The 27,877-nt window shown below is 48.9% G+C and overlaps 2 protein-coding genes across 4 annotated transcripts; both read right to left on the bottom strand.

Annotated features, from left to right (window-relative positions):
- Nucleotides 1–1,553: 1,553 nt before the first annotated feature.
- On the bottom strand, nt 1,554–17,002 carry sucla2 (succinate-CoA ligase ADP-forming subunit beta). Of its 3 annotated transcripts, none has more exons than XM_086221065.1 (11): nt 16,893–17,002; nt 14,505–14,688; nt 13,439–13,538; nt 12,518–12,680; nt 11,704–11,832; nt 6,213–6,351; nt 5,773–5,934; nt 5,376–5,479; nt 4,820–4,940; nt 3,767–3,855; nt 1,554–2,814 (listed from the first exon to the last, which is right to left on the bottom strand). In XM_086221065.1, the coding sequence occupies exons 1-11, from the start codon at nt 16,974–16,976 to the stop codon at nt 2,740–2,742; spliced, it is 1,350 nt and encodes a 449-aa protein (XP_086077191.1). In that variant the 5' UTR covers nt 16,977–17,002; the 3' UTR covers nt 1,554–2,739. The 3 variants fall into 3 exon arrangements, with proteins under 3 accessions (XP_086077191.1, XP_086077190.1, XP_086077192.1); XM_086221064.1 differs by having other exon boundaries at nt 1,557–2,814; nt 5,337–5,479; XM_086221066.1 differs by lacking the exon at nt 16,893–17,002 and adding an exon at nt 16,261–16,515 and having other exon boundaries at nt 1,558–2,814; nt 5,337–5,479.
- A 1,792-nt stretch (nt 17,003–18,794) lies between these two features.
- med4 (mediator complex subunit 4) lies at nt 18,795–23,056 on the bottom strand. The gene is made up of 7 exons (XM_086219428.1): nt 22,831–23,056; nt 22,665–22,731; nt 21,802–21,972; nt 19,699–19,756; nt 19,528–19,614; nt 19,325–19,456; nt 18,795–19,194 (listed from the first exon to the last, which is right to left on the bottom strand). The coding sequence occupies exons 1-7, from the start codon at nt 22,899–22,901 to the stop codon at nt 19,022–19,024; spliced, it is 759 nt and encodes a 252-aa protein (XP_086075554.1). The 5' UTR covers nt 22,902–23,056; the 3' UTR covers nt 18,795–19,021.
- Between the last annotated feature and the right edge of the window lie 4,821 nt (nt 23,057–27,877).

Raw genomic sequence — 27,877 nt, 5'->3', positions numbered from 1 at the left:
TCTATCCATCCATCTATCCATCCATCCGTCCATCCGTCTATCTATCCATCCATCTATCCATCCATCCATCCATCCATCCGTCTATCCATCCATCCATCCATCTCTCTATCTATCATCTATCATTCATCCATCTATCTATCTATCCATCCATCTATCCATCATCTATCTATATATCCATCCATCTATCTATCCATCTGTCTGTCTGTCTATCTATCCATCCATCCATCCATCCATCTATCCATCCATCCATTTATCTATCCATCCATCTATCTGTCTATCCATCCATCACCGATCTCTCTATCCATCTATCACCGATCTCTCTATCCATCCATCTATCTATCATCTATCACCGATCTCTCTATCTATCCATCTATCTATCCACCGATCTCTCTATCCATCTATCCATCAATCATCCATCCATCCATCCATCCATCCATCAATCTATCTATCTATCATCCATCCATCTATCAATCTATCATCTATCTGTCTATCTATCCATCTATCAATCTATCGATCTATCATCTATCTGTCTATCCATCTATCTATCCATCCATCCATCCATCTATCCGTCTATCCATCCATCTATCACCGATCTCTCTATCTATCATCTATCTATCTATCCATCTATCTATCACCGATCTCTCTATCTATCATCTATCTATCTTTCTATCTATCTATCCATCTATCACCGATCTCTATCTATTCATCTATCTATCTATCTATCATCTATCTATCTATCATCCATCTATCTATCTATCTATCATCTATCTATCCATCTATCCATCCATCTATCCGTCTATCCATCCATCTATCCGTCTATCCATCCATCTATCACCGACCTCTCGATCTATCATCTTTCTATCTATCTATCCATCTATCTATCACCGATCTCTATCTATTCATCTATCTATCTATCATCTATCTATCTATCATCTATCTATCCATCTATCCATCTATCAACCTATCATCTATCTGTCTATCCATCCATCAAACTTCATTCCAAATTCACGTCTCTGACTACAATTTCCATCTTTGTCTGTGACACTCCCCACCCAGGCATGTGTTGGTTTGGCCCAACCCTAACCCTAAATTCAATCCGTTTCCATCCAGTCTCCGTTTCTGAGGAACACCAGCAAACCAAATGCCTCAATTGAAACGCATAATAATACTCTTTCAGGTATGGAAGGGCTAAGCCCCCTGATCTGACTGATTTGAATTTTGTCGGACCAAATTAAACATGATCAACCTGTCCCACGCACGGAACCTTTAAAAGGCCAAGACTTGTTTCAGTGTTCATACAGCTTTTTTTAAGCCAATCTGTCCAATGCCAAAACTGAGAGGTTCCAGAACGGCAACTCCAGACCTACAACAACACAGGATCTGGATCAGAACCAGCTCCCCCCTACCCCCAACTACTTTAGATGGTGGAGCTGTTGACCTCTACTGGTTTATACTGGGATCTGTTTCTATAGATTTGTGCACACGTATTCGTACGTGTGTGTGCTCACATGTGTGCTGCGAAGAAGCTTCAACACAAACACTGATGTCCTCTATTTATTGTTCTTTCTTCCACGGTCGTCCTCCATGACAGAGCATAAATATTTTACAGAGCGAAACATCAGTTTGGTTATTTACAAGATTCAACAAACAACTAACAACTCAAAACATGAGCTTGGGTTGGAGTGTGGGAGGGCGGGGGGGCGGGGCATGACGACACCAAACATTCAGTGGAGCCTCCCGTCTCACATGGACACTGATTAGAAAAAGGGGATTCTGGGACTTCTACCACAGCGGTGGTGCACCTGCAGTCAGAGCTGTTGCACAATGGGAGCCCCACTGCTGCATGCGCCGTTGCTTCCCTCCTAGGACACGCAGATGCTGGCTGAACATTTTGCCTCATTCACTAACCTGATCATGTACGCTTCACTTCAACAGGACACAGCATGCTGACATGCATACACATGTCACGCTACAGCCGTGAACACATCAGCTGCAGCAGGGAAACATCGCTTAACAGACGTCTGGTCATATGCTGCCCCCTGGTGGTTTGGAGTGTACAACATGAGACAGCCGAATAAATACCACGTCAAAGATCAGGAGACAGAACTATGGGAGGTCCCGAGACTGTCAGTAACGTGGGGCTCAGTGAAGACACCTGGTGCTACAGGAGCTACTGAAGGAGCCACATGGTGTCCTCTCCCTGTCCAGATACAGGAAGCTGTTCAGCTGCAACACTTGAAAGCAGCTCCATGACAGTGCCATCACACACAGGAAGCAGCCTTATCTCTGCTGATGACTGTTGTTTATAGGAGGGACAGAAAGAAGGTCGAAAACCTTCAGGGATGCAGCACATTCTGTCAAGCGGTGTTCATGCTGAGAGTCGCCAGCGCACTGATGGTCACCGTTCAACTGAACTGTTTCCTGGAGCTGCAGCCATGGCGTGAGGAGGTCAGTATCTGTCCTGTCTTTGCCTCATTCAGAGGCGACAGTAGTTCTGCAGCTGTGTATATATGTGTGTGTGTGGGGGGGGGGGGGAGTGTCTCAACACAGGTTTGGAGGTAGGAGGGAGTCAACAGGAAGTAACTGCCATCATGCCACACAGTTAAAGCAAGGATGAGGAGGAAAGGGGAGGACCACACGCTAGTCATGGTTGGCTGTTGGAGAGAGGACACGCCACCAGTGTGTCCAGGGCATGACAAACAGGAAGTGTTCCAGGTGAAGGTCAGGGATGTGGTGTCTTTAGATGGGCAGCTGGAAGGTGATGTCCACCTGAGCCTCCTTTGCCAGCGACACAATTTCAGAAAGCTTTACAACCTGTGAGCAGATGAGAGGAGACAGAACATCACCAGGAAACCCAGGTGACCCGAGTCATTGACTCCAGGTGAAAAATGGTGAACAGCTGAGAGTGAATGCTAATCAATCAGAAGTGACCCAGGGCCACTGTGTATACGCCCACCAACTCTACACACAGTGTTGCATCTGCCGGAAAGGAGAAGAAGAAGAAGAAAAAAAAGAAGATGGAGAAGCTCTGCCATACAGACACCCAGCTTCCTGCCAGAGGCATCAAAATGACTTCCCATGATATCAGTAGAGGTGTAAGGAGACGTCACTATGTTTCCGTTTCTGGAGAGTAAGCAGAAGTGTGCGTGGCCTTAACTGGAAGTTAGACATTTTTGTTTCAATGAACGAAGTGGAAATTAACTGCCTGGGGTTGTGAACTCACTTTCCAAAAAGGAAACCAAATTAATTTCATCAGTTTAACCGGAAATATGAATGAAAAGAAAACAACTTTCTCTCATAAAATCACCTCACTTCCTTTAGAAATGTAAACTCGCGTGCTGACATTATTTAGCATTTATATCATCGATCATCTTACACTACAACTCTGAAGCTTACAGTGACATTTTCAGTTGAATGTTTGTCTGCCAGGTCCTGTGCCCCCTGTGTGTTTGTGTGTGTGTGTGTTCTTTTACTTGCTACATAGTGAGGACTAGAATACGTATTGAACCAACAGAGTGAGGACATTTTAGCAGGTCCTCACATCTTCAAAGCGCCGTTTCAAGGTCAAGACTTGGTTTTAGGGTGGAGTTTAGAATCAGGTTCAGGTTAGGGTTAGGGTTCGGGTCAAGGTTAGAATCAGGCAGTCAGTTGAGATGGTTGGGGGAGGGGCTAGGGAATGTATTACATCGATGAAAGTCCTCACAAAGATACAAGTACAAGGATGTGTGTGTGTGTGCATATGTTAAGGGTTTGTGTGTGTGTGTACCATTTTGGCAGCTTCATCCAGGTCGTCACAGGCCAGGATTTTAAGCGGACTGGCAGCAATCAGAGCTTTGGCATCGTCCACTCTTGTTCCTAAACACAATACAAGAGAAAACATTATTCATGATTTGATCACAAGTGCATTTACAAACAATAACACACAAATCCTTCCCAACTGGACCTCCAGGGTCTTGCAGCTCATTATGACACACTTTGGAACCAAAATTCCTGTGTTCAGCAGTGGCAGCAGTGAGATGTTGCTGCTCCAGGAGCCGTCAGCTGCTGATGACACAGACCTTCACAGTCCCTGAGGACAAGACCTGGTGAGTGCAGCGAAGCCCAAAGAGACTCCGGCAACGCAAACATGCTAGTATCAGCCAGCTACGCATGAGCCGCCAACAAACTACCAACAAGCTTCACTCTGTTGGAGAGGAGGACCTTAACACCGACCAAATATTAATATTATTAATAATAGGAACACTCACTGGTTGTTGGTCGACAGGGAGTTCTGAACCAATGTATAGTTCAGGCTCTCTATGTAAAGTTCTGGTATAGTGTATACACACATATACAAATACACACACACACACACACACATATATATATACATATGTATATATTTGTGTGTGTGTGTGTGTGTGTGTGTGTGTGTGTGTGTGTGTATCAGAATCAGAATCCTTTATTCAAACAATTCCATCAGCAGCTTACTCTTGATCACCTGGGGGGCTTTGTCACCCTGACTCTTGCGTAATGACAGTCTCCCTATTGCAGTAGATCATCTGGTCCCAGTTTCAGGGTCATGCTGGTTGGCACTGATCAGCATATATGCCAATACAAAACCTGGAGAAAGAGGCTTATGTCTACTACCATCAACAGATGGCAAAGAAAGCCTGTGACCAGCAGAGGAACACCATCTCTGCCCCCCGAGCTGCTTTACCAGCCCCATACACCTTCCACGCGGTGCTCATGATGTTCATCCGCAGGTCCACCACTAGACTTGATGGTCTGTGGTTTCTTGTGACATGACTGCTCATGGCAGGGTTCCATGATGCTCTACCTTGTAACCGCACTACGATGGGGATCTTGAGGTCCAGGTCTCTCACAGCCATGATGATGCCCTGGGCAATGACGTCACACCTCATGATGCCTCCAAAGATGTTGACCAGGATGGCCTGAACCTGACATCAAAGCAAACATATGAAGGTCAGTAAGGGGCCCGGGTAGTTCACCTGCACTCACATTGTGCTTGTGGCACAACTGCTCCAGGCAGTTGGCACAGTACATTTTCTAGCCCATCTGAACATTGTCTAAGTGTCCATCCTAATGCTGAAGGGATGAGTCTACATTCATTATGGTTTTGTTTCAACCCTGACAGTTGACAAGAGCCTCTCCATCAACCATCTTCAGCCTGGAAGCTGTCTAGAGGCCCAGGCAGGCCTGTGTGGGAGCACAGGCAGAAAGGTCTCCATCTGGACAGCTTCTAAAGCTCAACTATTCATGTTTGTAATGTGTGACGTGTCTTGGATACAGCCTCTCACTCGGACTACATCAATGCCAACCCTTCACCCACTAACCTTCCTGTCAGAGGTGATGAGCTTGAAGGCTTCTGTCACCTGATGAGCTGTGGCGCCACCTCCTACATCCAGGAAGTTGGCTGGTGTGCCGCCATGCAACTTGATGATGTCCATAGTGGCCATGGCCAGTCCGGCACCATTTACTGCACAACACAAAGACCTCTGGTCAGACCGTGACTGCTACTATTCATGGCAATTAATCACTGAGACCTTCCTCTTCACATGATGGCTGCTCTCTTCTCTCACTTGAGTCACTGAGTGGTTCGACTGAGGCTGACTGTACTAACAACTAAGTTGATCAAACCTCACCTGCACCTGAACCACTACACGTGAACTGAAAGGAGGCCTGTTTTACTTTTAAATCCTGCTGTAACATACTTGGCCAGATGTAGGGAACAGCTGATTGAACACATTGTGGTGTCTGGCGTGTACTGACCCAGGCAGCCAATGGTTCCATCCAAGCCAATGTAGTTGAGGTCAGCCTTGGCGGCCTGCCGGTCCCGTGGGTCCTCCTGGGTCCAGTCTTGCATATCAAACACCTTGGTCTGGCGGTAGGCTGCATTGGAGTCAAAGTTGATCTTTGCGTCCATGCACATGACTGTGGACGGAAAGGAGAGATTCTGCCGTTATTCAGCCTGCTGCTGCCACAGGAGCACCAGCGCTAACACCTGACACAGCCAGCGCCAGGCTCTCTGGTCTTGTCACTAGAGGAGGAGCTGAATAGCAGTGTGAGGATGAGCTGATTAATGTGACACCATTCCCATTGATACCTCTCGCCTCTTGATTGGTTCACGACAGAATCTTCCAGTTCAGGCTCGGGTTCGGATGCCCGTGTGCAAGTGCATTTATGTGTGCGCTTGTGCGTGTGCATGTTACCGATGCCAGAGGAGTCCTCCACCATGGGGTTTATTTCCACCATGGACGCGTCGTACTTGATGAAGACATTGTAGAGTTTGACCATGTTCTCCGCCGCCTCGTTCAGGAGCGCCGGGGGGAAGCCCATCTTCTGAGCCACCTACAGCAACACCAGAAAAGCCAGTCACTCACCACTTTCTGAGATTTTCCCAGCAACTAGTCATGCAGATACCATCAGCAGTAAAAAAAAAAACAACACCACATTGTCACGTCCTTCATTATTAGGTGGAGAAATAATGGAGCTACTGAAGCTATTTGTTACATTTCAGCTGTCAAAGATTCAAAGGGTGAAGGAGGTCAGAGGCAGCTGACACCTGGAACCTGAGGAGCAGTCGGGCACATCAGCAACTCGGAGGTTGAACAATGAGGACTTGTTCAACTGACCGAGACGGAGTAATGCATGTTTCCTCGCAACAAAACAGAGCTAAGGTTCTGACATGTTTGAGAAACGTCACTATACAGACTGCCATTAGTGGTGCTGCTTGTTAAGGATTTTGTACTTCCTGGGTGTGCTTTTTCTTTCAAGTGCCTTGAACCTCACCTGCAATGGGGCAGGTACCTCCCCAGGCACGCCCCTCCTTGGCTGTTAATATAACAGTCTCATTAACTGTCCTCCAGCAGTCGTGTGATCATGGTACCACATGCTTGAAGCCAGGCTGCACCACAACAGCTTCCGTCTGTTCATATTCACACTGATTTTCATACGGAGTTTTACCTGGTTTCCCTATTGACTTCATTAATCATTCTGATTCTGATTTTGTGGTAGTAGGTGAGATTTGTGATTCCCGTCCGTCTGATTCTGTTTGGCAAGTACAGTTGTTCAGGTCAGTGCTTGAGCAGCGGGGTTAGTTAGGGGAGTGGAGCTTGACACTTGTCCTCTAACGGTTTGTTCTTTTGTTGTTCTTCCTGGTTTCTTTTGGAGGCTCCCTGCTGGGGCCACACTGCATCACTGCAGCAGCAGCAGCAGCAGCAGCAGCAGCAGCAGCAAGCTGCATCGCTGGGGCACTGTGGTACTCTGAGCTCAGTGTTTACAGCCAACCAGAGCCTGGTAACCTCAAAACGTTGTTAAAGGTTGTTAGGTGAGTTTTACGTTAGGACGGACATCTGCACTGTCTGAGACAAAAACTCAGTGTTGTTTCTAGGGGAGGGAGGGAGTGTGTGTTCAAAGTTCAGTGGGTGCTGAGGTCTTTTATTAGGCACTTTGGTGTTGAGTCCATCCTCCTAATTTTTGTGTGTCTAGTGAAGTATGTGTACTTGTGTAGATCAGTATTATCCTGAGAACTGTTGTGTGTGTATTTAGGATACCAACAGGTTATGTGCTTGGAGGGAGTTTGCATCTTTATTGCGCTACCTTGGGTAGGAAGTATTGACGCCTTCTTTAGTTTGTAAATAGGATGTGATGGGGAGGAGAGAAGTGGAGGAGGCAGGATCAACTTAGACTGAAGGAAAGGAAAATGCTGAGAGTTGGAGTCGAGACTCGCGTCCCCACCACCTGGACCCGAGTCCTCCTTCCAAGGCAGAGACATTGAGAGGTATTTCTCTCATTCTGAGCATGAGGCCATCACTTCAAAATGGGACCAGCAGCCTCAGACGTTGCTTACCGTGGTGGTTCTTGTTGGGAAGCTTATTCTGCTCTTCATACTGATCACAGTTCAGAATCAGATGACCTTGTTACAGAGGCACAGGGTACAGGGTCAGAGTCAGTCCCAGAGAGGAGGACCCCACCAGGTCTGACCCTGAACCGTACAGGGTCACGGACTGATTCCAGAGAGGAAGACTCCAACCAGGACACTGAATGCCTTTGTGCCCTTTGTGTCCACCAAAACCTCTCTCAAATACTAAGGAAAGGAACAACTTTCTGTTATTGCCATGGTAGGGTCTTTTACATCATAAATATATCAAGTGATTCATTCTTGCCTTGATACTTCCTATGAATGAGCATAAAATGGCGATGTCCCGTCCAGAGAGGGTAAACGTGCGACACGATTCATCCGAGTCATGGCGGCTCTGTTGTGATCGATTCTATCACCACCAGACATGGAATTGAGGATAAACACACAAGCCCACTCCGGTGCGCTGGGTACCAGGACAGATGGGATAAAGCCTCACAATGATGAGGCGATACAATAGAGATCATCTCAGGTTTTGGATATCGTTATATCATGATATGGATTGAAAGGCTGAATGATAGTAACATTTGCCTTAATACCATTTAACCATGATGTCCTCGTCACTGATGGCTATCTAACGACATGATTTCATGTTTTGAGCAGTAAAAGTCATCCAGACAACACTGTTACTGTTTCACTGTTAGTAAGTGATAGGTATTGTGATATTTGATTTTGTTAATGTGTCCAGTTTGTCAATGTGCAGTTTACCAGGGTGACGGGTCCCTACCACATTAAAGCTAGTTAGGCAAGCTTAGTTAGGTGGGAAGAACGCAACCAATCGCTGGAGACACTTGAAGGTGCACCCGTGCCATTTATGACATGGTAAGTTAGCTAATTGTAGCGGCTAATGTTGAATGATAAGTTCTGATGCTAATTAACATTAAGTCAATGTCACTGGGCAGTTGCTATGACAACTGGCAATTTTTCTAGCATGTGAAATGTGCTTACTACCTTAGAACAGACAGGATAGCACCGCAGCATCTCATAGATGGGAGTCTAGTCTAGAGATAGCCAACTAAGCTAAGGAGTCCGTAGATTACAGGTAAAGGTTATGAGTGAAATGTTGCTTTATGAATTTCATCACTTGATACAAACTGTCACCTTCATTCCAATTGTCAATACCTGTATTAGCCTAGTTGAACTGATTGAAAAAGAGAACACATTTTGACTAAAAGTAATGACTAAAAGTTGACTAAAATATATGGACCTTTTGACGACAAAAACTAGACTGAAATTAGAAGGAAAACAATGACTAAAATGTGACTAAAACAAATGAGCATTTTCGTCCAAAGACTAAGCCTAAGGCTAAATCTAAAAAAGCTGCAAAAATTAACACTGCTTCTCAGGCTATTAAACACAACAACACAACTCTAAGATTTGCTGCTGTTTGAGACTTGATGTCTGACTGTCTGATGACTTGATGTAGAAAGATACTTAAGAATTGTTCAGGAAATGGTTCACCTGAGAACAAAAAAATGAGGGTTACGCATCTAACTGTGGTTCTTTTTTTGTTTGTCCTGACCGCCAGAGGCAGTGCTTTCAGAACATGAATGACAGATACCAACAAAGTTATGACGAGTGCCTACCTGCTTTCAGAGATACTGTGACGAGGTAGGGAGTATTGCTGGGGCCACAGGGTCATGGGACACGACACTCACCCTGTAAAACCTTGTAAATGTGCAGCCCAATGCCCAGGAGGCCACTCTGCAGATTTCGGTGAGGGGAACAACCCTTAGGGACGACATGGAGTGTGCTTGAACATGCTGAGGAGTCGGGGAGCCACTATGCCTGTAAGCCCATTGAATGGACTACGCAACCCACTTAGTCTCTGCCTAGACAGTGCATGGCCCCTTCTTGGGCCCGTGTGGCAGACCAATAATTTGTCTGACTGACAGAATGCTGCTGTTCTTGTGACGCAAGTTCTGAGGGCACACACTGGCCACAACAGTTACATGCTCAGGCCCTCCTCCTGAGCGGACTTGAAAGCTGCTAGGCTGAGGGGCAGGTTAGTGAATGTAGGGGAAAGAGACTTTGGGAGGAAGGAGGGGTTTGGCCATAGGGTGACACTGCTTGTCATGTCTTGAGGAGATGGCAGCAGTATATATAGCTTGATGGAGAAGGACATGAGTCCCCTATCAAGGAGCGACTGTAGCACAGCCGGTAGGGGGCAGCGTGTCGGCTCCTGCCCCTGCCCTTGGCACCATTCCATGAAAATCCTCCACCTGTTGGCAAAGAGGGCATTGGTGGAGGGTGCCCGTGAAGACCACCACCGGCTCACAAAATCCTAGCAGTGGGTCTGGCCCTTCAGAGGCCATACCCAGAGCTGCAGTCACACCAGATCGGGATGTCAGATCTGGCTGCTCAGCCGTGAGAGTAGATCGCGCCTCACTGGAAGACACCAGGGTCTCCCATCCAATAGCTGGAGCAACCTGGGGAACCATATTCTCCCCAGTCACAGGGGAGCTATCAGTAGCAGCCTGTGGCCTTCTATTGCCACACTGTGCACGGTGGGCCAGATTAGTGGCAGAGGTGGAAATGCATAGAATGAAAGTCTTGGCCACGCATGTGCCAGTGTATCCCTGGCCTAGAGGGCTTGGTTCAGAGAGGCTGAACCAGAGGGAACCATGTGTTGACTCCTGAGAGGCAAATAGGTCCACCTCTGCCCTGCCGTGTTGATTCCATTTAGTCTACACTACCGCTAGGTGGAGTATCCACTCCTCTGGCCTGGGGTTCTGACGGGACAGGAGTTCTGCGGCTCTGTTAGAAGTGCCGGGGAAATACATAGCCCTCAGGCTCGACAGCTGCTGATGGGCCCACTGGAAGAGCTGCTGGGCTATCCCCAAGCACTGCACAGATCTGATGCCTCCCTGGTGGTTGATATAGTACACGGCAGACACATTGTCTGACCTTATCAATACATGCCTCCTTGCCACTACTGGGAGGAAGTCACTCAGGGCAAGCAGCACTGCCCAAAGCTCTAACGACATTTATGTGCCGCTGAGGGCTCCAACAACCTCTGGCTCTCCAACACTGCCACACAGCACCCCAACCTTCCAGAGAAGCATCTGTGGTCACCACCTCCCTCCAGGAAGGGACAGCACCCAATGGAACTACCTGGGTCAGGTACCTCCTCATCCGCCAGGGACAGAGGAGTTGGCGGTGATCCTCACCAGCCTGTGTCTGTGCTGTATGGGATGGATGCCAAGGCTGTTTAGCTAAATTTGAAAAGGCCGCAAACCCATAAAGTCCCGTGGGATCAGGGATGAGGCCACTCCAGCAGATGCTGGAATGATTTCAGGGACAGTGCCCTGCCCCGTCTGAAGTGCCAGCGAGCTGCAGGATTCTGTCGATTCGCTGTCGAGAGGGGAAAGCCCTCATCAGTTGCAAATCTAGGGTCATGCCAAAGAACACACACTGCTGACAAGGAACAACGCCCTCGTGGAGAGTGCATCCTGCTCCTGGGCTCTCCGCACTGGTGATCGCGACAGCGGTGGAAGCTGCCCCTGCCGGCTCGTTGGGTGTCACAAGGAACGGTACTACCCCGTGATCCCAGTGCCCTGCAAACAGGCCAAGCCTGGACCTGCCTTCTGTGCTAGCACATGTTGAGGGTGTCACCCAGGTCACAGATGACTTTGCTGGTATTAATATCTGACCTGCTGCTGAAACCACTGCCTCTGGCGGTCAGGACAAACAAAATAGAACCAACCCACTAAACATCATCAAGACACACACACACATGCGTGCACACACACAAAATCAACTGCGGCAGTTTGATCGTAAACCTTAAGTGCCTGCTCCATCTTTATGCCTTCCACAATGTCAATGGGCTCCTTCACAATGGCGTCTGGATTTTCTGCTGCAACGTCTTCAATGTTTACGCCCCCCTGAGAGCTGCCAATCAACACGGGACCCTGTGGAACACATAAGGAAGTGACAAAGTGACTGGGTTGAATACTGTGAATTCTCACGGTCAAACTGGCGGTGAGGTGAGTGGACACACCCATGGCCTACTGCAGTTCAGTCTGTCAGTAATCTCAAAACAACAGTTTCAGAGACATGTATGTGTGTCATCTCATTGGTCACTCCTTAATCCAGTTGATGATCAGAGATCCAGTAACACTTTGACCGGAGACCAGAACAAATTGACTAAAACCCTTGTGGTTTGTGCTTGCTGACAGTAGCTAAAGCAGCAGGTTTCTAGTTCGTTTGTTTTTGGTGGCCATGGGGCACCATTAGCTTCAAGCTGAACATACATGACTGGCTCTTTCTGCATTCTGGAAACGCAAAGACGTGAAACAGGAGGGAAAATCAATGTGAGCTCAAAACACAAGTGATGTGAAGGTCGGCCCATTGCCGCTCAGCTCACAGCAGGATCGGCTGCACAGAGCGCACTCATTCAGCCTCTTGTTCACTGGTCATGTCAACCCTACAACAACGACTGCAGTACAATTCACACATGGCCCAGGTACCTGATCCAGTCAACTGGCCGTTAGTCAACATTTATTTGTTCAGGTCTTGAAAAACCATGGCCCACTTTTTGAGTGACTTACTTCTTTAAGATGTAAAATGGGACAGCTTGTCCTGTGAGTGTCTCACCTGGAAGGATCTCTCCATGGTGATGGCAAAGTAGTACTCTCTGCGCGGATATCTGCGCTCACAGATGAACACCTGGTTGCAGATGCGACCAGCCTCCCCCGTCTGCTTGGTGTACAGCTTTCGACCAATCATCTGGGATGAAATGTCTCGGGCCTCCTCGGGTCTGGGAGACAGAGGCCGGGAGAGACACATGTAGGAAGTAAAATCAATCCCACAATGGGATTGTGCTGTGTTTGGGTTCCTGAGTGGAACCTGAAGGTTGTTCTCATCTCTACCTGAGGCCTACAAACTCTACAAGTGTGACACTGACTACTGGTCACTAGAACACTGGTCCCTGCATGTTTATGATGTCCGTCTGATGACTGAGATTAAGATTGTGGGGAAATCAAGGTCAGAGTCAGTGGGAGGGGTCAGAAGTTTAAATTTAAAACTCATTCATTCATCATTATGAACACTCAATTTCAACCAAGGAAATAACAGGCAAGGTCTCGGTTTCAGTCCTGGTTTCATGACAACGTGGTGGTGAACTGTCAGTGGAGCAACAGAGCAGCTCAGCACGCAGTTTTCCTCCGCTCTCCACAGCCTCAGGTTAGCATTTACGTAGCGCCTGTAGCAACAGGAATGCCACAAGATGCTGTCGACTCCGTCAGATAATTCCACGGCTGCGTGATTCTCTGAGATCATGTGACACACTCGATGGCCCAGTGCAGAGTCCCAGTCTGCTCCACTGTAACATGCCCGGGGCACCGCCAGTGAGAGCCAAAGAATGTTTGTGACTTTGAAGATTCTCGTGGACCTTTCAAACCTATCATATATGTTTGAGGAGGTCATGTGATCTGACAAGCTGGAGGAGCTTTTGTTGCTGGAGTTGTCAGTGAATGTTTATTGATCTGTGTGGAGGAAAGAGGTTGGACCACTTACGAGTAAACAATCCTGACTCCTCCCTTCAGCCCGCCCTCGAACGTCCCCTTCCCTCTGCCACCAGCCAGGACCTGAGCTTTCACCACCAAGTCCTTTGAACCTGACACACACACACACACACACACACACACACACACACACACACACACACACACAGTGACCATGATGGGGATGTTGGCAGTTTGTTGTTTTATTTTGTGTTTTTTCCCTTTTGTAACAATGTATTTATGTCCTGCCTATGTTTAATGTTATTTATGCTATATTTTACTTATTGATGTACAGGTCTCTCTGCCCAGTGTTTCTCCATTATCTGAAGCTGCTGGTCCTCAGCAGGCCGACGGTGTTCATCTGCTGTGTGACTGTCAAACTGACAGCAAAATAAAAACTCGCTCTCTTTACCGTTGCACTCAATTTCATGTTGAAGTGATATGGAGCCAACACAACCACAAATCAGTTAATTGTTCGATCCAAGTGTTGAGATGGAAGTTCTGACTGTAACAAATACCAGACACAAGTGTCCTGTGGTCTTTTTCTAGCTTTTGTTGAACTTGTGAGTGCAGGTTTGGTTGGCAGGAACCAGCCACATGCTTAAAGACCCAGATGCAGACAAACATTCAACCCTGGGAGGCAACACCTCCGCTAAGTTAGGAATTGTTAGGATCCCTGAGGGAGGACGCAGGATTCAAAGGGTCTGTGTTGGCTGTCACCTGACACCAGGGAGGCAGGAGGCCATGTTCAGCAGCTCTGGCCATAGCTATTTCAAACCTCCACACACAAAGGTCATGAACAGTCAGCGAAAGCTGGGAGCACTATTCAGGTCCTGGTCCTGAACCCAGGTGGAGTGAGACAGGCTGGTCCCTCTACACCAATGGGCTGAAAATCCAGGCAATAATCTAATTACCAGCATCATGACCCCCCCCCAGCTCGGGTCTTCCTCTGGAACCCAACATCAGGCTGCACCAGTAGAGGCAGCACTCTGGGCCGGTCTGACCCGGACGTAAGCCTTCTCTTCTCTGGACTAGTGCACACAGCAGAGAGTCGTACGATGGTGGTGGTGAAGGCTTACCGATCTGCTTGGCTACAGTGTAGGCCTCCTCAGAGGAGCTGGCCACCATCCCAGCTGGAACTGAGATGCCCGCCTCCTTCAGCAGGCCGATGCTCATGTACTCATGTAGGGAGAGGTTCCTCTGCTGCTGCTGCTGCTGTTGTGGCACATGGCCTCCAAGCAGACCAGGGGAACCACTGAGAACCTGGAGGAACAGGAGAGGAGAGGTAATAAGACCCTCTACAACAGTTCTTGAATCCACGGGTGACCTGTGAACCTGCCCCATGGAAATCCACTAGGTGTCTGACCCCGTGATGCATGGTCCCTCCTCCTCCAGGAAGCTGCAGCGGTGGACTCCTGGAATACCGTCACTAGCGGCTACGCACCAGAGCCACGACATGAGCTTGAGACATTTGTCTCACAGGACTCATTCCTACCTGTTTGGGGCCTTTTCTCATGTAATGCCATCAGGTGAAATTGTAATGTGCCCAGTAACAGATTAGCAAGCACACACCAGCACACTTACATGCTGGTGCCAACACACATCCAACAAATGCTTCATTGTCTCAGTCCCAAAGGTCCAGTACAGGTGCAGTACTCTGAACATCCCATTTGAAGCTCGTGAAACCAAGCAGAACGTTAATGCAAGGGGCCGAGTGTGACCAGCCTGACTGTCGCTATCCATCTAGTGTTGAGGGAATGGCGGTGGCTGTGGTGGCCAGAAAGAGTTCATTTATTTTGTGCAATTCTTCTTTTGTATTGTTCTCTTTGTAACTTGATTTCTTGGTATAAAGAGGCAGAGGATTTTCTTCTTCTGGAAACTTTTTGTTGTTTCCCCTCAGTGAAGGGGAAAGCCCCCTCCTCGCTGAGGACCCCTCCCATTCTCTCCACCCTCCTTCATGCCGCTGCCCTCAGGCAGATGCTACAGAACCCCACTGGCCAGGAAAAACATCACAAAATATCTTTCACCCCCTCTGCAAGCGCTGCTCCTCATCAGCTGAAACAGACGGGACGGCCTTTCATTTCTTAGTCGTCGTGCTGCGCTCCTGAAAGTGAGACGCTGTCTCTGTTAGGGTTTTTGAACTTTGTCTTACAGCCGTGACAGAGGATGAATTTCTGTTTTTCTATTTGGAACAGACAACAAAGTTTATCTTATGTTTCTCTCATCTTTTTTTCTTTTGTCCATGAATGAAACAAGCTATTAAAAAGGTATGGGGAGCGTATGCAGTCCTGCTGAGATGGCAGAGGCACGCACACACAGATACATTCCAGGGTTGCATCCTGTTACGGCGACACAGCAGCTTATAAACGGCCAGCAGGTCCCGAAGTCCAGGCTCAGACAGTTCCAAATGGATCCGGAGCGAAAAGGAGAGCAGTTTTGTTGAATCCACACCGACTGATCCAAGTAGTTCCGTCTGAAGTTGTTTGGTGACTTACGTGTTCTTGTATTTCAGTCACACACACACCTCATTCACTCATTCAGTAGTTTAGCTTCCTTGATGCTCCCTCCATCACTTCACCAGCTGCAGCAGAGTCACAGAGGTACCAGGTTCTGATCTTAGAACCTGTCACTGCAGGGTTCTCACCTGAGGGAACTATAGAACAACAGAACTCAACCAGGGGGGATCTGGCAGCAGAACCCTTTCAGGATGGCCACAGATATCAGAGCAGAGCAGGAGGAGTCGTGTCCGTGTCGGTGGTACCGCCAGCCCAGCAGCGGCCGGTAACAGAGATCCCCCTGATGCACCAAGTCTCACACCAACCCCCCAGAACTCACCAGAGCGGTGCTGGAGCGAGACTGGCAGCCCTCACACCTACAGGAAGAGCGTGTCCCTGTCCTGAACCCAGGTGCAGGGTCTCAACCTGGTTCAGACCTGGCACCTGGGTTCCATCTCGAGTTCCACCTGAGCCAGTAGGTGTAACGTTCAAGTCACTCTGGTACCACCGCTGCCATGGCTGAGCGCTCCTGAATCACAACAGCAGAAGCGTGGTGTCCATCCAGAGTAACAAGCTGTCACTCGTCCAGTCGCGGCAGCGTTCCGGTACCAGGTGCTCCCGCACGCACTTGAGGGTGATGTCAGGTGACGCGATGCTCACCGGAAGTGTCCAGACGCTCCAGCCGACCGGAAGCAGCTAGCAGCCGCTGGAGGTCACCGCACACACGGCCGGGCTCAGGGACACCTCGAGCCTTGGACGCAGTGTGTCCGCTAGAGGTCCACTCGGCAGGTTCTCCGTTCGCCTCGAAGCGAACTACTCGTTAGCATATTAGCCATAACAACGGAAAGTCGACGCAGACGATGAAGTCAAATGTGACCCTGCCAATCTGGGGGGAGGGGGGGGCGTGGTTTTCGGGGGAAGCCGCGACGCCTACAGGTGAGCGTCCTCACCTCCTCAGGAGCCACCACTTACCTTGGTAGCGGGGCTGAGAGTCTTTCCCGCCCCGTAGCTCCTCAGACCAGCCGCGACACGGCCGCAGATCAGGGACGTCGCCATGTTCGCCTTGAGCAGGGTAATATGTGCGCATGCGCAGTTTAGCGTGCTGCCTTCAGGTGCTGTCTGACAAGCACACAGTGTTACATTTCGATTCGGTTCGACTTTTGTACAATATTGATTGATAAATATTGAAGATCCTTGGAGTTGTGATGGTTGTGGTTCTGTGAAGCCCCCTGATGACATCACAGTGACATCATCGTGTGCTGGAGGGGAGACAGAGCCACAGGCTGATGACCCTATCGATTTATCCGTATTTAAGAGAATGTCGTTTCCATGGCATCGCTCCAACCTCCAGTCAGCGGATCTTTACGTCATCACAGTAGACAAGAAAGGAAACGTCTTCCAAACCTCACGACACATGTATATCCTGCACTACTGGACCCAGAGGAGGACTTCCCCAGAGGCCCTGAAGGCAGCACTGCCCACACTTTCACCTACATCAACATGTCAGTTTATTCATGTGGAAGAAGTGCTTGGGGGCATTAATCCCACAGAAATGGCTGCAGGAACGTGGCGTTGGTAATGCAGGTCCAAGAAGAAACAGATAAAAGACACACTTCTGAAACCAAGAGAGCCATAACCAGGTCTGGACTCCACAAGGCTCTGTGCTTGGACCAGTCCTCTTCACCCTGTACCTGCTTCCTCTAGGTCACATGATCAGGAAACACTCCATTAATGTTCACTGTTATGCAGACGACACTCAGCTGAACTCATCAATGATCCACATGGAACAAACCAGCTGACTGAACTGGAGGCCTGTCTGAAGGACAGGAAACATGGAGGACCATCATTTCCTATATTAAACTCTGATAAACTGAAGTTCTTGTGCTGGGCCCAAACACCTGAGCACCACCTGATCTGATGAGACAGGTACCCTGGATGGCACCACCCTGGCCCCCAGCACCACCGTAGGAACCTAGGAGTTCTCTTTGACCAGGACCCTTTAACTCCCACATTCAACAAATCTCCAGGACGCCTTCTTCCATCTACGTAACATCGCTAAGATCAGACACATCCTGGCTCAAGAAGACGCAGAAAAACTAGTCCCTGCTTTTGTCACTTCCAGGCTGGATCACTGCACCTCCCTCCTACCAGGCTGGACTAACAAGTCCCTAAAGACTCTCCAGCTGGTCCAGAACGCTGCTGCCCACGTGTTGACTAGAACTGGTAGCAGAGACCAGGTCTCTCCTGGACTGCTTCTCTGCATGGCTCCCTGTCAGATTCAGAACAGAATTTAAAATTCTTCTTCTACCATCAAAGTCCTCAACAGTCAGGCTCCTTCATCCCTGACAGAGCTCCTAGTCCCCTATGATCCAGCTGGAACCCTTCACTCATGTATCACAGTGGTCATTTGTAGGTTCTCTCACTTGACTTTAGGCTCGTTACGAGATATACGTGATCGATGAAATCTGAACTGAGAGCTAGGCTGTCTGAGAGTCCAGACCTGGTTATGGCTCTCTTGGTTTCAGAAGTGTGTCTTTTATCTGTTTCTTCTTGGACCTGCATTACCAACGCCACGTTCCTGCAGCCATTTCTGTGGGATTAATGCCCCCAAGCACTTCTTCCACATGAATAAACTGACATGTTGATGTAGGTGAAAGTGTGGGCAGTGCTGCCTTCAGGGCCTCTGGGGAAGTCCTCCTCTGGGTCCAGTAGTGCAGGATATACATGTGTCGTGAGGTTTGGAAGACGTTTCCTTTCTTGTCTACTGTGATGCCAAGTTGGATACCAATCACATGTCCAGACATTCTCGCATCATCATACGTCACATGATTATCTCAGTCAGTCGATGAGTGCAAATCCAACACACATTCCTACTCAAAAATGTATTTATTTACAAGGCTGGCTTTACAAAGCTCTGTTAACACAGAGGCCCCCCCCACAGGAAGCTGCTGAAGATCCAAGAGTCAGGCGAGCAGATGCTTCTCTGAACTGACGCCATCAGTATGGAAAACCCACACTGCTGTAACAAGTGACCTACTCCCCACAACTAAAACAAACCATGACACAGGAGCACCACGGAGGCTCACTGAGCCTGATTTCAGTCAGTCCGAGTCGCTGCTGCTGCTGGATGAGTCTGTTGACATGGCCTCCACGTCGTCCTCGTTCTCTTTGTTGTGACCTGGAGGTTCCAGGCCGAAGTCGTTTGTGTGGTGAGGCGGCAGCATGCCCACTGAGATGTCAGAGGACTGCCAGGGGTAGTGAGGTGTCAGGACATCTGAGAGGACGGACGAAAATGGTGGTTGTTAACAGCCCTTCAACAGCGGTTCCTCTGGCAACCTTGACTTACCAAGTCACTTTGTCTGGCTTTGTTGATGTGAGATGGTAAGAATGTTAATTACACTCACCCGGCAATCTCCCAGCAGCCAGCGCGTCACCTGGGAGGTGTCCGTTCACGCCGTTGGTTGGTAGGTTGGCCATATGACCAAGCATCCCGCTGCGCATTTCCAGGTCAGTGGGGTAGGGGCGTCGAGGGTCACCTGGGACAAACAGCTGCATTAGAAAAACCTGACCTCTACTCGTGACCAGCAGCAGAAGGGCCACCACTTACCTGGGACCCAGTTGAGCGGTGCACACACGGCGTTGCTGGCACTGATGCGGTGAGCGTACTTGATGATCTCCTCAGATGAGATGCTTCCTACAGAGAAGAAGGAAGCAGCGCTGAGTACAAGAACGAGCACAAGCACAGGTCAGCGAGCGTCTCGGCGGGCAGCTGGCTCACCTTTCCGCGCTCGGTCGATGGATTTGAGTTTCTCCTTCGCCTGGTAAACAGCTGTGGCCTTGAGGAGAAACAAGAGCACCTCCTCATCATAACTACATGTTATGTCTGCAGCAGGCATCCAATAAACAAGAGGTCATTAGGTCAACAGAGTGAGTCCTCCACCACTTAAGAGGTTCTTATGGTAGAACACAAGAAGCCTGAAGCTTAGTGGAGGAGACCTTGAAGCAGTTCCTTCACAGGCTACTGTTAGCTTAGCACTGCTAACTGTAGCATCCAGGCTTCCAGCATCATCAGAGGGTTCATTAGTGAAGATGATCTTGATGAACTGAACCTGGAAGATCACCAACTGTTGTTCACCAGAGCTGATTTACTGGTTCAATCACCACAATCACAGCATCAGCAGCATAGCAACTTGAGACGTTTGCGTAAAGTTGAAAGATGACACAAATGAGCGGATTGTCTCATGAGGAGCCGGTTTACACTCTTCACACTTTTGGTTTCACACTAAAACCACAACAAGGTCTTTGTTACATCAGACGAGACACATTTCTTCCACCTGACGCTTCAGCCAATAGGAACTGTTTCTTTTGAGCTCCTCATGGACTGTTTGCTCGGACACAACCGAGGCCCCCTTCAACATGAGTGGTAGGGATGCACCAGTCCCTAGCCATGGCCAGGAATAGTGGTGTGTATTTTGAAGGATAGCCTCTCAATCTGCACAGAGCAGATGGATCCAGACAGGAAATCTCCAAGAGTAGTATGGTATATCCTGTCAATTTTCAAAATAAAGCACCATGTTCAGGCCAACGATCACAAAACCAGACCTGAGAAAGACTGAATAACACAGACTCTACATGCAGGTGATAGAAACACATGAAGAACGCCGGTGGCAGCTGGAGGTTACAGCAGTGTGGAGGACTGGCGTGATCAGCGTCACAGCTGCAACCAGCGCAGCGGAGCTTGATGGGAATTCAGGGTCAGTGTGGAAGTCCCTCAATGTGAGTAATGAGGACATGAAGCTCACAATTAGTCAAACATGTAACACCAAAATAAACCGTGAGGAGCCACAACGACCAACATACCTGATCAGACCTATTAGACCCCACCAGCCCAGCTGGAGGAAGCTAACAAAGGGAAGTGGCTAGTGCTGGTTAGCAGAGTTCAGAGCCCAAAAGCAGCCTGCAGCCTCTCCTGCTTCTGTTCAGCCACACACAGCAGCTCAGTGCACTCTTCCTCTGCCAGTAGGAGGACACTTTGTTCATTTAGAAGTTTTAAAGTACACCAGGGCTGTAACCAGAGCATCTCCAGGGGTCACACCTACTCACACGGAAACCAGAGGCTTCCCTGTCCTAACATTCTTTCTCTTGCCAAAAGATTCTGCACCCATGTACGGGTTGCTATGACGTTAACCTGCTACAACCACCACGCCTTCCAGTCTCTCAGCTGTGGGGCTGTTAGGGTAATTGTTACCCCGTTCACACTGAGAAACACGTGTCAACACAGGTTTATGGACCCGCGTTTGCTCGGCATCAGGGCGCATTCAGGCTTCCAGAAGACCCGGGTCTGAGCTCCTGCTGTGAGGCCTGTTTTTCTCCCTCTACGTCATCGCGCTGACAACGTCATCATTTCACATAAACGTGCGCCGGAACACTGCGACGTAAACAAACGACAACATGGACGTCGGCAAGTTGAACGTTAGCGTTGCGTGCACTGCAATGTTGCCTCTTTTGCAAAGCATACAAACTTGTGCAGATGGAAAATGTCCGAGCGCTGATGCAGCGAAGGAGGATGGAGTTTTTGGTTCGTCTGGAAGGGAGCAGAAGAAGCTACAGGTGGAGCCTGACAGGCGGCACAGAGACACAATCAGGATGAGACAGGAAGGACGCCTGAAACCTGAGACGACGCGGGTTGCCTCTTTCACACTGCAGGCGAGCCGAGCCACTAAACACCCGGGTCGCTAGGCAAGTCGGTCGACGCGGGTCGAAATGCCGAGTCGACCCTTTCAGAGTGCTGAAAAACACGTGTTGACCCGCATTTATGGTGCAGTGTGAAAGGGGCTTGTGACACCTGGTGGTAGGATTTGGCACACAGGTGTAGCCTTACCAGAATGTGTTCCGCCTCCTTCAGCTGCTTCTGGAGCTGCTGGATGTCACTGTCCCTCTTCTCCACCTCCTTCTCCAACAACTGCATTTCCTGGTGCACCTGCCCCTGCTGCTGGGCCACATCCATCAGCTCCTGGAACTCCCGGTCCCTCTGCACCAGCAGCTCCAGCACCTGACAAGCAGGACAGAAATATGAGGACAATCCCTCTTGGTTACTGGATCATAAAAGCCAAAGGCACAAAGATTGTTCATTTGCTTGTGTTTGTCTCACGCAGCTTCAACATTCATGACATCAACCCTCTTTACATTCCAGAGAGGACATTTGATTCTAAGACAGGGGAGGTGTGAACGTGCTACATCTCCCCCTGAGGGGCAACTGAGGATCTGAGTGAGTACATGAGGAGGAGAGTCAAACGTTACAGATGATATCTTCTGAGCAGTTGTTAGAGGACACCCTCCTTCAAGTGCCTCAGAGTTCTTCCCTAGGATATGGGTCATAGGTCATGTTACTGTGTGTGTGTGTGTGTGTGAGAGAGTGTGTGTGTGTGTGGGTGTGGGGGGGGGGGGTAGTCAGGACTACCAGTGTGTGAACCCCAACCACCCTTTTACAGTATTTGGACAGATAACCAGGGGTAGCGTGGCTCAGAGGTACAGTTGCCATCTAATAACCAAAAAAGGGTCGCTGGTTCGATCCCCACTTCCCACGGTGACCATGTCCGAGTGTCCTTGAGCAAGATACGGACTGTTTACAGTCTTCCCTCGTGATAAATAACAGAAATACTGTAACGTTAGCCCGGCACCATGTTGGCCAATTTCTACCGTCTCCGTTACTAAAGGTACTCGTGTGTGGACTGCGTCCCGTACCTGAGTGTCCTCGCCCGGCTGCGGGAGCTTCTGGCTCCTGGACAGAGCCAACATCTCGATTAGCTCCCTGGAATGAATGAGAACACATTAGCTTTACACATTAGCTAAATCATCAGGGAACAGGCAACACGGGTGGGACCCCCCACTCATCCCCGATCCACTTTACCGGGATAAAACCTCCAAATCATCCAACACCGACAGCAGACGTTCTTTCGTTGACTTCTCCGCCGCCGCCATGGTCCCCAGCTTCTGCTCGGCTCAAGTCAGGAGGATCGTGTACGAGCAAGCAAGGGTTGGTTCCTCCTCCTCCTCCTCCTTCTTCTTCTTCTTCTTCTTCTTCTTCTTCCTCCTCTCTTCATATTCCGGGAGGCTGGACGCAGCCGCGGCGAGTTGCTGCCCTCTGCGGGTGTCCCGCAGACTGGCGCCCGATAACAAGCTTGTAGTCTTTTGTTTTTGTTGTAGAAATTCCCAGATTTAATAGTAGCGCTACACGGTTAAAAATTAAAATTCTTAATTCAACATTGAAGGTTAAGTAAGGTAGAGAACTGTTTCACATTGAGTTTGTTCAAAGGGAGTCTGCAACAGTTTCACTGTACTGACCATGTTCATGATGCCCACGTGCTAACGGAGGACCTATCGAACCTCGGCTCCTCACCAAAGCTCCTTGAGGATCTCCACAGATTCAATGAGTCTGGGTGAGGACGGAGAAGAGGCCTCACCCAGATTTGCACCTCTGAGGTTCCACAGCATGACCCAACTGACTCCGTAAGAAAGTCTGCTCCAATCCAGCTTTGCTCCAACTCGTTGTCGTCTCAAATCAAGACCGGAAGCTTTGTGTTGCCTTTTCACTTTGCTATTCCACCACATGCTTTTTTTTTTTACTCTGCTTTTTTTGAATTATTATATGTGGCAGAGGGATCCCTCCACTGTTGGCTGGGTGTTTTTTCTTTCTTCCTTTCTTTCTTTTCTCTTGCCTCCTTCTCCTCTCAGTATCGCCCACTGACACCTGTAGGCACTCTACTAATTGCAGGCCAGTGCTGTAGGATTGTGGCCCCGTCCACACGAAGACAAACCGAGGTGTAAACTCACAAGTTTTTTGCTGAATCTGCCTGTCATCCATACGAAGACGGCGTTTTGGGGGTCTGTAAACGATCATTTTTGAAACCAGGTTCCTCAGTGGGAAAGATTTTGACATGGCGTATATAACAGAGGTAAATAGGATCTCACTTGCTGTCAGTTTATTTCATTTATTATCACACACTTAATTGTATTTATCTAATTTATTTTGTTGTTTTCATCATTCTCAATTAAGTACTGTGTTTTCTTATTTTTCTGGTTGTTCCTGAACGCCACATGCCTTGCAGACTTCACGGGTGCAACCCGCGAATTTTCACCGTCTGCTACTTTTCTACTCACAGCTAATGTGTGTTAAGAGGCCGCTGCACTGTGGAGACATATTTGTTTGCTGTTTCGCCAGAATAAACGGACGTGGTCCAAGAGAAATACTTCGTGTCACCTCATTAACACAACGCACAGAGAGTACTACCTGTTACAATGGTGCCGTGACCCGTTCTTCTCTCCGGTGTTGCTGCGGGCTCGACGCGGGAAGGACGTCTCTTCAACCTGCCTGTCTGCCTGCTCCACCTATGGTTTTCGTCGGCTTTCCGACGGTGCAGTGAGTCGCTGTTTGTGGCTTGGAGCCTTATATATATATATTTTCTGCTGTGGACTATATTTCATGTAGCCTCAAGTAAAAAAAAAAAAAAAAATGTAGTAATTCACATTCATTGAGATTGTATTTTTTTTCTTTTTCTCCTTTCTTTTCACTGACTATGGATGGACTTAATATGTCGGTTATTGGTCGGGGCGCAACAATGTGGTTTAAGGAGAGTCCAGCTGTGGGTGGGCTTAGGAAGGATGAACATTTTACTTCTACTCCTCACCATGCTTATGTTACTCATACTTTGTGTGATGATGCTTGTGCCACTGCTGATATTGGGGTGGATGATCAGCCTGATCAGTCTACACCTTCTAGTCAGGATGTTGAGCATGTTCCAGTTTCTGTTCTCAGTGATTTGGTGAGGCAGATAGGGACCAGTATAGGTGAAAACATTGTTTCATGTTTAAACTCCATCCCAGCTACTGATGTTAGCATGGCTCGTCCAAGTGTAGCTGACCTTTCTAAGGTTAACCTGACTGTTTCTCATGATGGTTATGAACCACATACTTTCAGGGGAGACCACACTGACTGACTTTCAGTCTCTGAGTGGGAGGAGGCTGTCAGGCTTTATCTGAGTAGAAGGGGCATTGAGTTGTATGACCAGCTGGATGAGGTTCGCAGTAAGCTAAGGGGAAGAGCACGTGATGTTGTCACTGTTGGGCTACGTAGCAAACCCTCCTTAGACTTGAGAACTGGCCCACAACCTGTGTTTGACATTCTCAGACAACACTTTGGTGACTCTGTGATCTCCTTCATGCCTCTTGCCGACTTTTATGACACAAAGCCTCATCCCACTGAGAATGCTGTTGATTACTGGATCAGGCTTAACATAGCCATTGACAATGCAATAGAAGGGCTAAAGAGACAGGGAAAGACTCTTGAAAACCCCTCTCGTGAAGTAACTGTCATGTTCATCACTCACTGTCCCGATACTGAACTGTCTCTAGTCTTCAGCTGCAAGCCGCTAGAGGAATGGACAGCTGCTGATGTTCAGGTGAGGCTGGATGAACTCCACCGCAAGAGGCGTCTCCAACAGCATCAGCCCACATGTCCAGCTGACAGCTTACGGGCTGCCCAGCCTGCAAGAGTTCTGCAGAGTCATGCTCAGTCTGTCGAGAGCCCTCCGGCCACACAAACAAATACAGCTGGCAGAGCAGTCTCGACTGAAGGTCAGTCACTTGAACATGTCATCGTTCTGCTGGAGCGCTTATTACAGCGGGAGGCCTCACACGGTTCGAGGCCGCCAAGATCAAGAAATGGCGGCCGCACCAGGTCTCAGGGTCCATGTGTGGTTTGTCAGAACAGTAGCCATGACACGATGTCCCACTGCAGGAGAGAACGTCTCTGTTTCCGCTGCCATGCTGCAGGGCATCAAGCTGTAAATTGTACTGTTGCTCCTGCCACAGACACACCTGCTGCTCAACCTGACAGCTTCAACCAGCAGGGAAACTAACTGGCCCACATGAGCAGGGGACTAATGGAGGGCCAGTTGACATGTCCCCAAAAGATCTCGGTGATACTGACCTTGAGTCTATATACTCACATTTCTGTGCTTCAGCAGGTGACGGCTCTAGGGTGATATTTCAAAATACACAGAGGCTTTCTGCGACAGATAAACTTTTCCACATCGATGTGTTGATCCACGATGCTGTGGAGCTACGTGCAATGCTGGATAGTGGCTCGATGGCCTGTTCTTTAAGCTCTCGCATGCTCCCTCTCCTTGTGCAAGCTAATGTTGTCTCTCCTGGCTCTATCTCTCCCACATCAGTGACCCTTGTTGGATGTGGCGGTTCAAAGACTAGCCCTGTTGGCGTGTGTGAGCTTCAGATGACAGTTCTTGACTGTCGCATCTCAGTACCCATTCTCATTGTAGACGGCCAATCTGATGATCTCATTCTTGGCAGCAATGTCATAAAGCACCTCATCCGTGTACTCAAGCATTCTGGGGATTTCTGGGAGAAGGTGTCCCTTTCAGATAAGACATCCGTGGAGGAAGAAAGTTTGCTGCAGCTGCTGGCCGCTGTAGAGACGTGGAGAGGCAGTGAGTGCCCTGACAAGGTGGGCGCTGTCAAACTCAAATGTGCTGTGACCCTGGAGCCTATGACAGAACACTTGGTTTGGGGTCGCCTTCCCAGCCATACATGTCTCTCTGCTGGCAGTACAGTTGTTGTGGAGCCGAGTGAGTCACGCACTGTGCCACGTACAATAGTAGTGGGGCGAGTTGTGACGCCATTATGGGGTGATAGATGGGTACCTGTGAGAGTTATTAACCCCTCCACTAAGCCAGTGACCCTGAGACGCAATTGTATAATTGCGGATGTGTCTCCATGTGTTGCGCTGGAGGACTTCGACACTGACTACTTGTATGAAACTGACCGACCCGACGATGGGAAATGCACAGTTGCCAGGACAGCTGACCGGACTGACACAGGTAATGAGAAAAGCTTGACTGTTGACTCAGAACATGCCGCACACAGACCTTGCAGCTCGAAACTCCATGATTTGGGTCTGGGGGACACTGACATTGACTCAAGTAGTCTGTCTCCATTCTGGAGGACGAAGCTTGTTGGTCTGTTGGCCAAGTATGAGTCCATCTTCTCCCGCAACAGGTTGGACTGTGGAAAAGCCAAATACTTTGTTCACCGTATCCGGCTGAGTGACAACAAACCCTTTAGACTGCCATATCGTCGCTTGTCTCCATCTCATTATGAGAAGCTGAAAGTGGCTCTGAACGAAATGGAGGAACGTGACATCATAAGGAAGTCCACAAGCGAGTACGCCTCACCACTTGTCCTTGTTTGGAAAAAGAACGGTGACCTGCGGCTTTGCACAGACTTTCATTGGCTTAACGCACGCACCATCAGAGATGCACATCCCTTACCTAACCAGGCCGACGCCTTGGCTGCTCTTGGGGGTAACGCTTTCTTCTCGACCATGGACTTGACCTCAGGTTACTATAACGTGGAGGTCCATGAGGAGGACAGGAAGTTTACCGCCTTCACCTCTCCTTTTGGACTGTATGAATACAACCGGCTCCCACAGGGGCTGTGCAACAGCCCAGCCATGTTCATGAGGATGATGATGGCGATCTTCGGTGATCAAAACTTCTTGAGCCTTCTCTGCTATTTAGATGACATCCTGGTGTTTGCTCCGACTGAACAGCTAGCACTGCAGAGGCTGGAAATGGTGTTCGAAAGGTTACAGGCACACAACCTGAAGCTTGCTCCTAAAAAGTGCCACTTCATGAGACCATCTGTGAAGTTTCTGGGGCACATCGTGCAGAGGGATGGCATTTCTACCGACCCTGAGAAAGTCGCGGCCATTGTTGGCCTTGGGGAGAAAGACATGATGGAGGAGGGCACCAACATACCCTCTCCTAGCAAGATCAGATCCTTCCTTGGCATGGTTGGATTTTATCAACAGTTTTTTGAGGGATACTCATGCATCAGCAAACCTCTGTTTGCGCTGACATCTGGAGTGAAGAGGCCACGAC

This window comes from Aulostomus chinensis, chromosome 12 (assembly GCF_037954235.1).
Source record: "Aulostomus chinensis isolate RoL2024-O1b breed Wild chromosome 12, RoL_Achi_v1.0, whole genome shotgun sequence".
In the NCBI taxonomy this organism is placed as follows: Eukaryota; Metazoa; Chordata; class Actinopteri; order Syngnathiformes; family Aulostomidae; genus Aulostomus; species Aulostomus chinensis.
The sequence above is the reverse complement of the archived record's forward strand: the minus strand, read 5'-3'. Positions and strand labels throughout refer to the sequence as shown.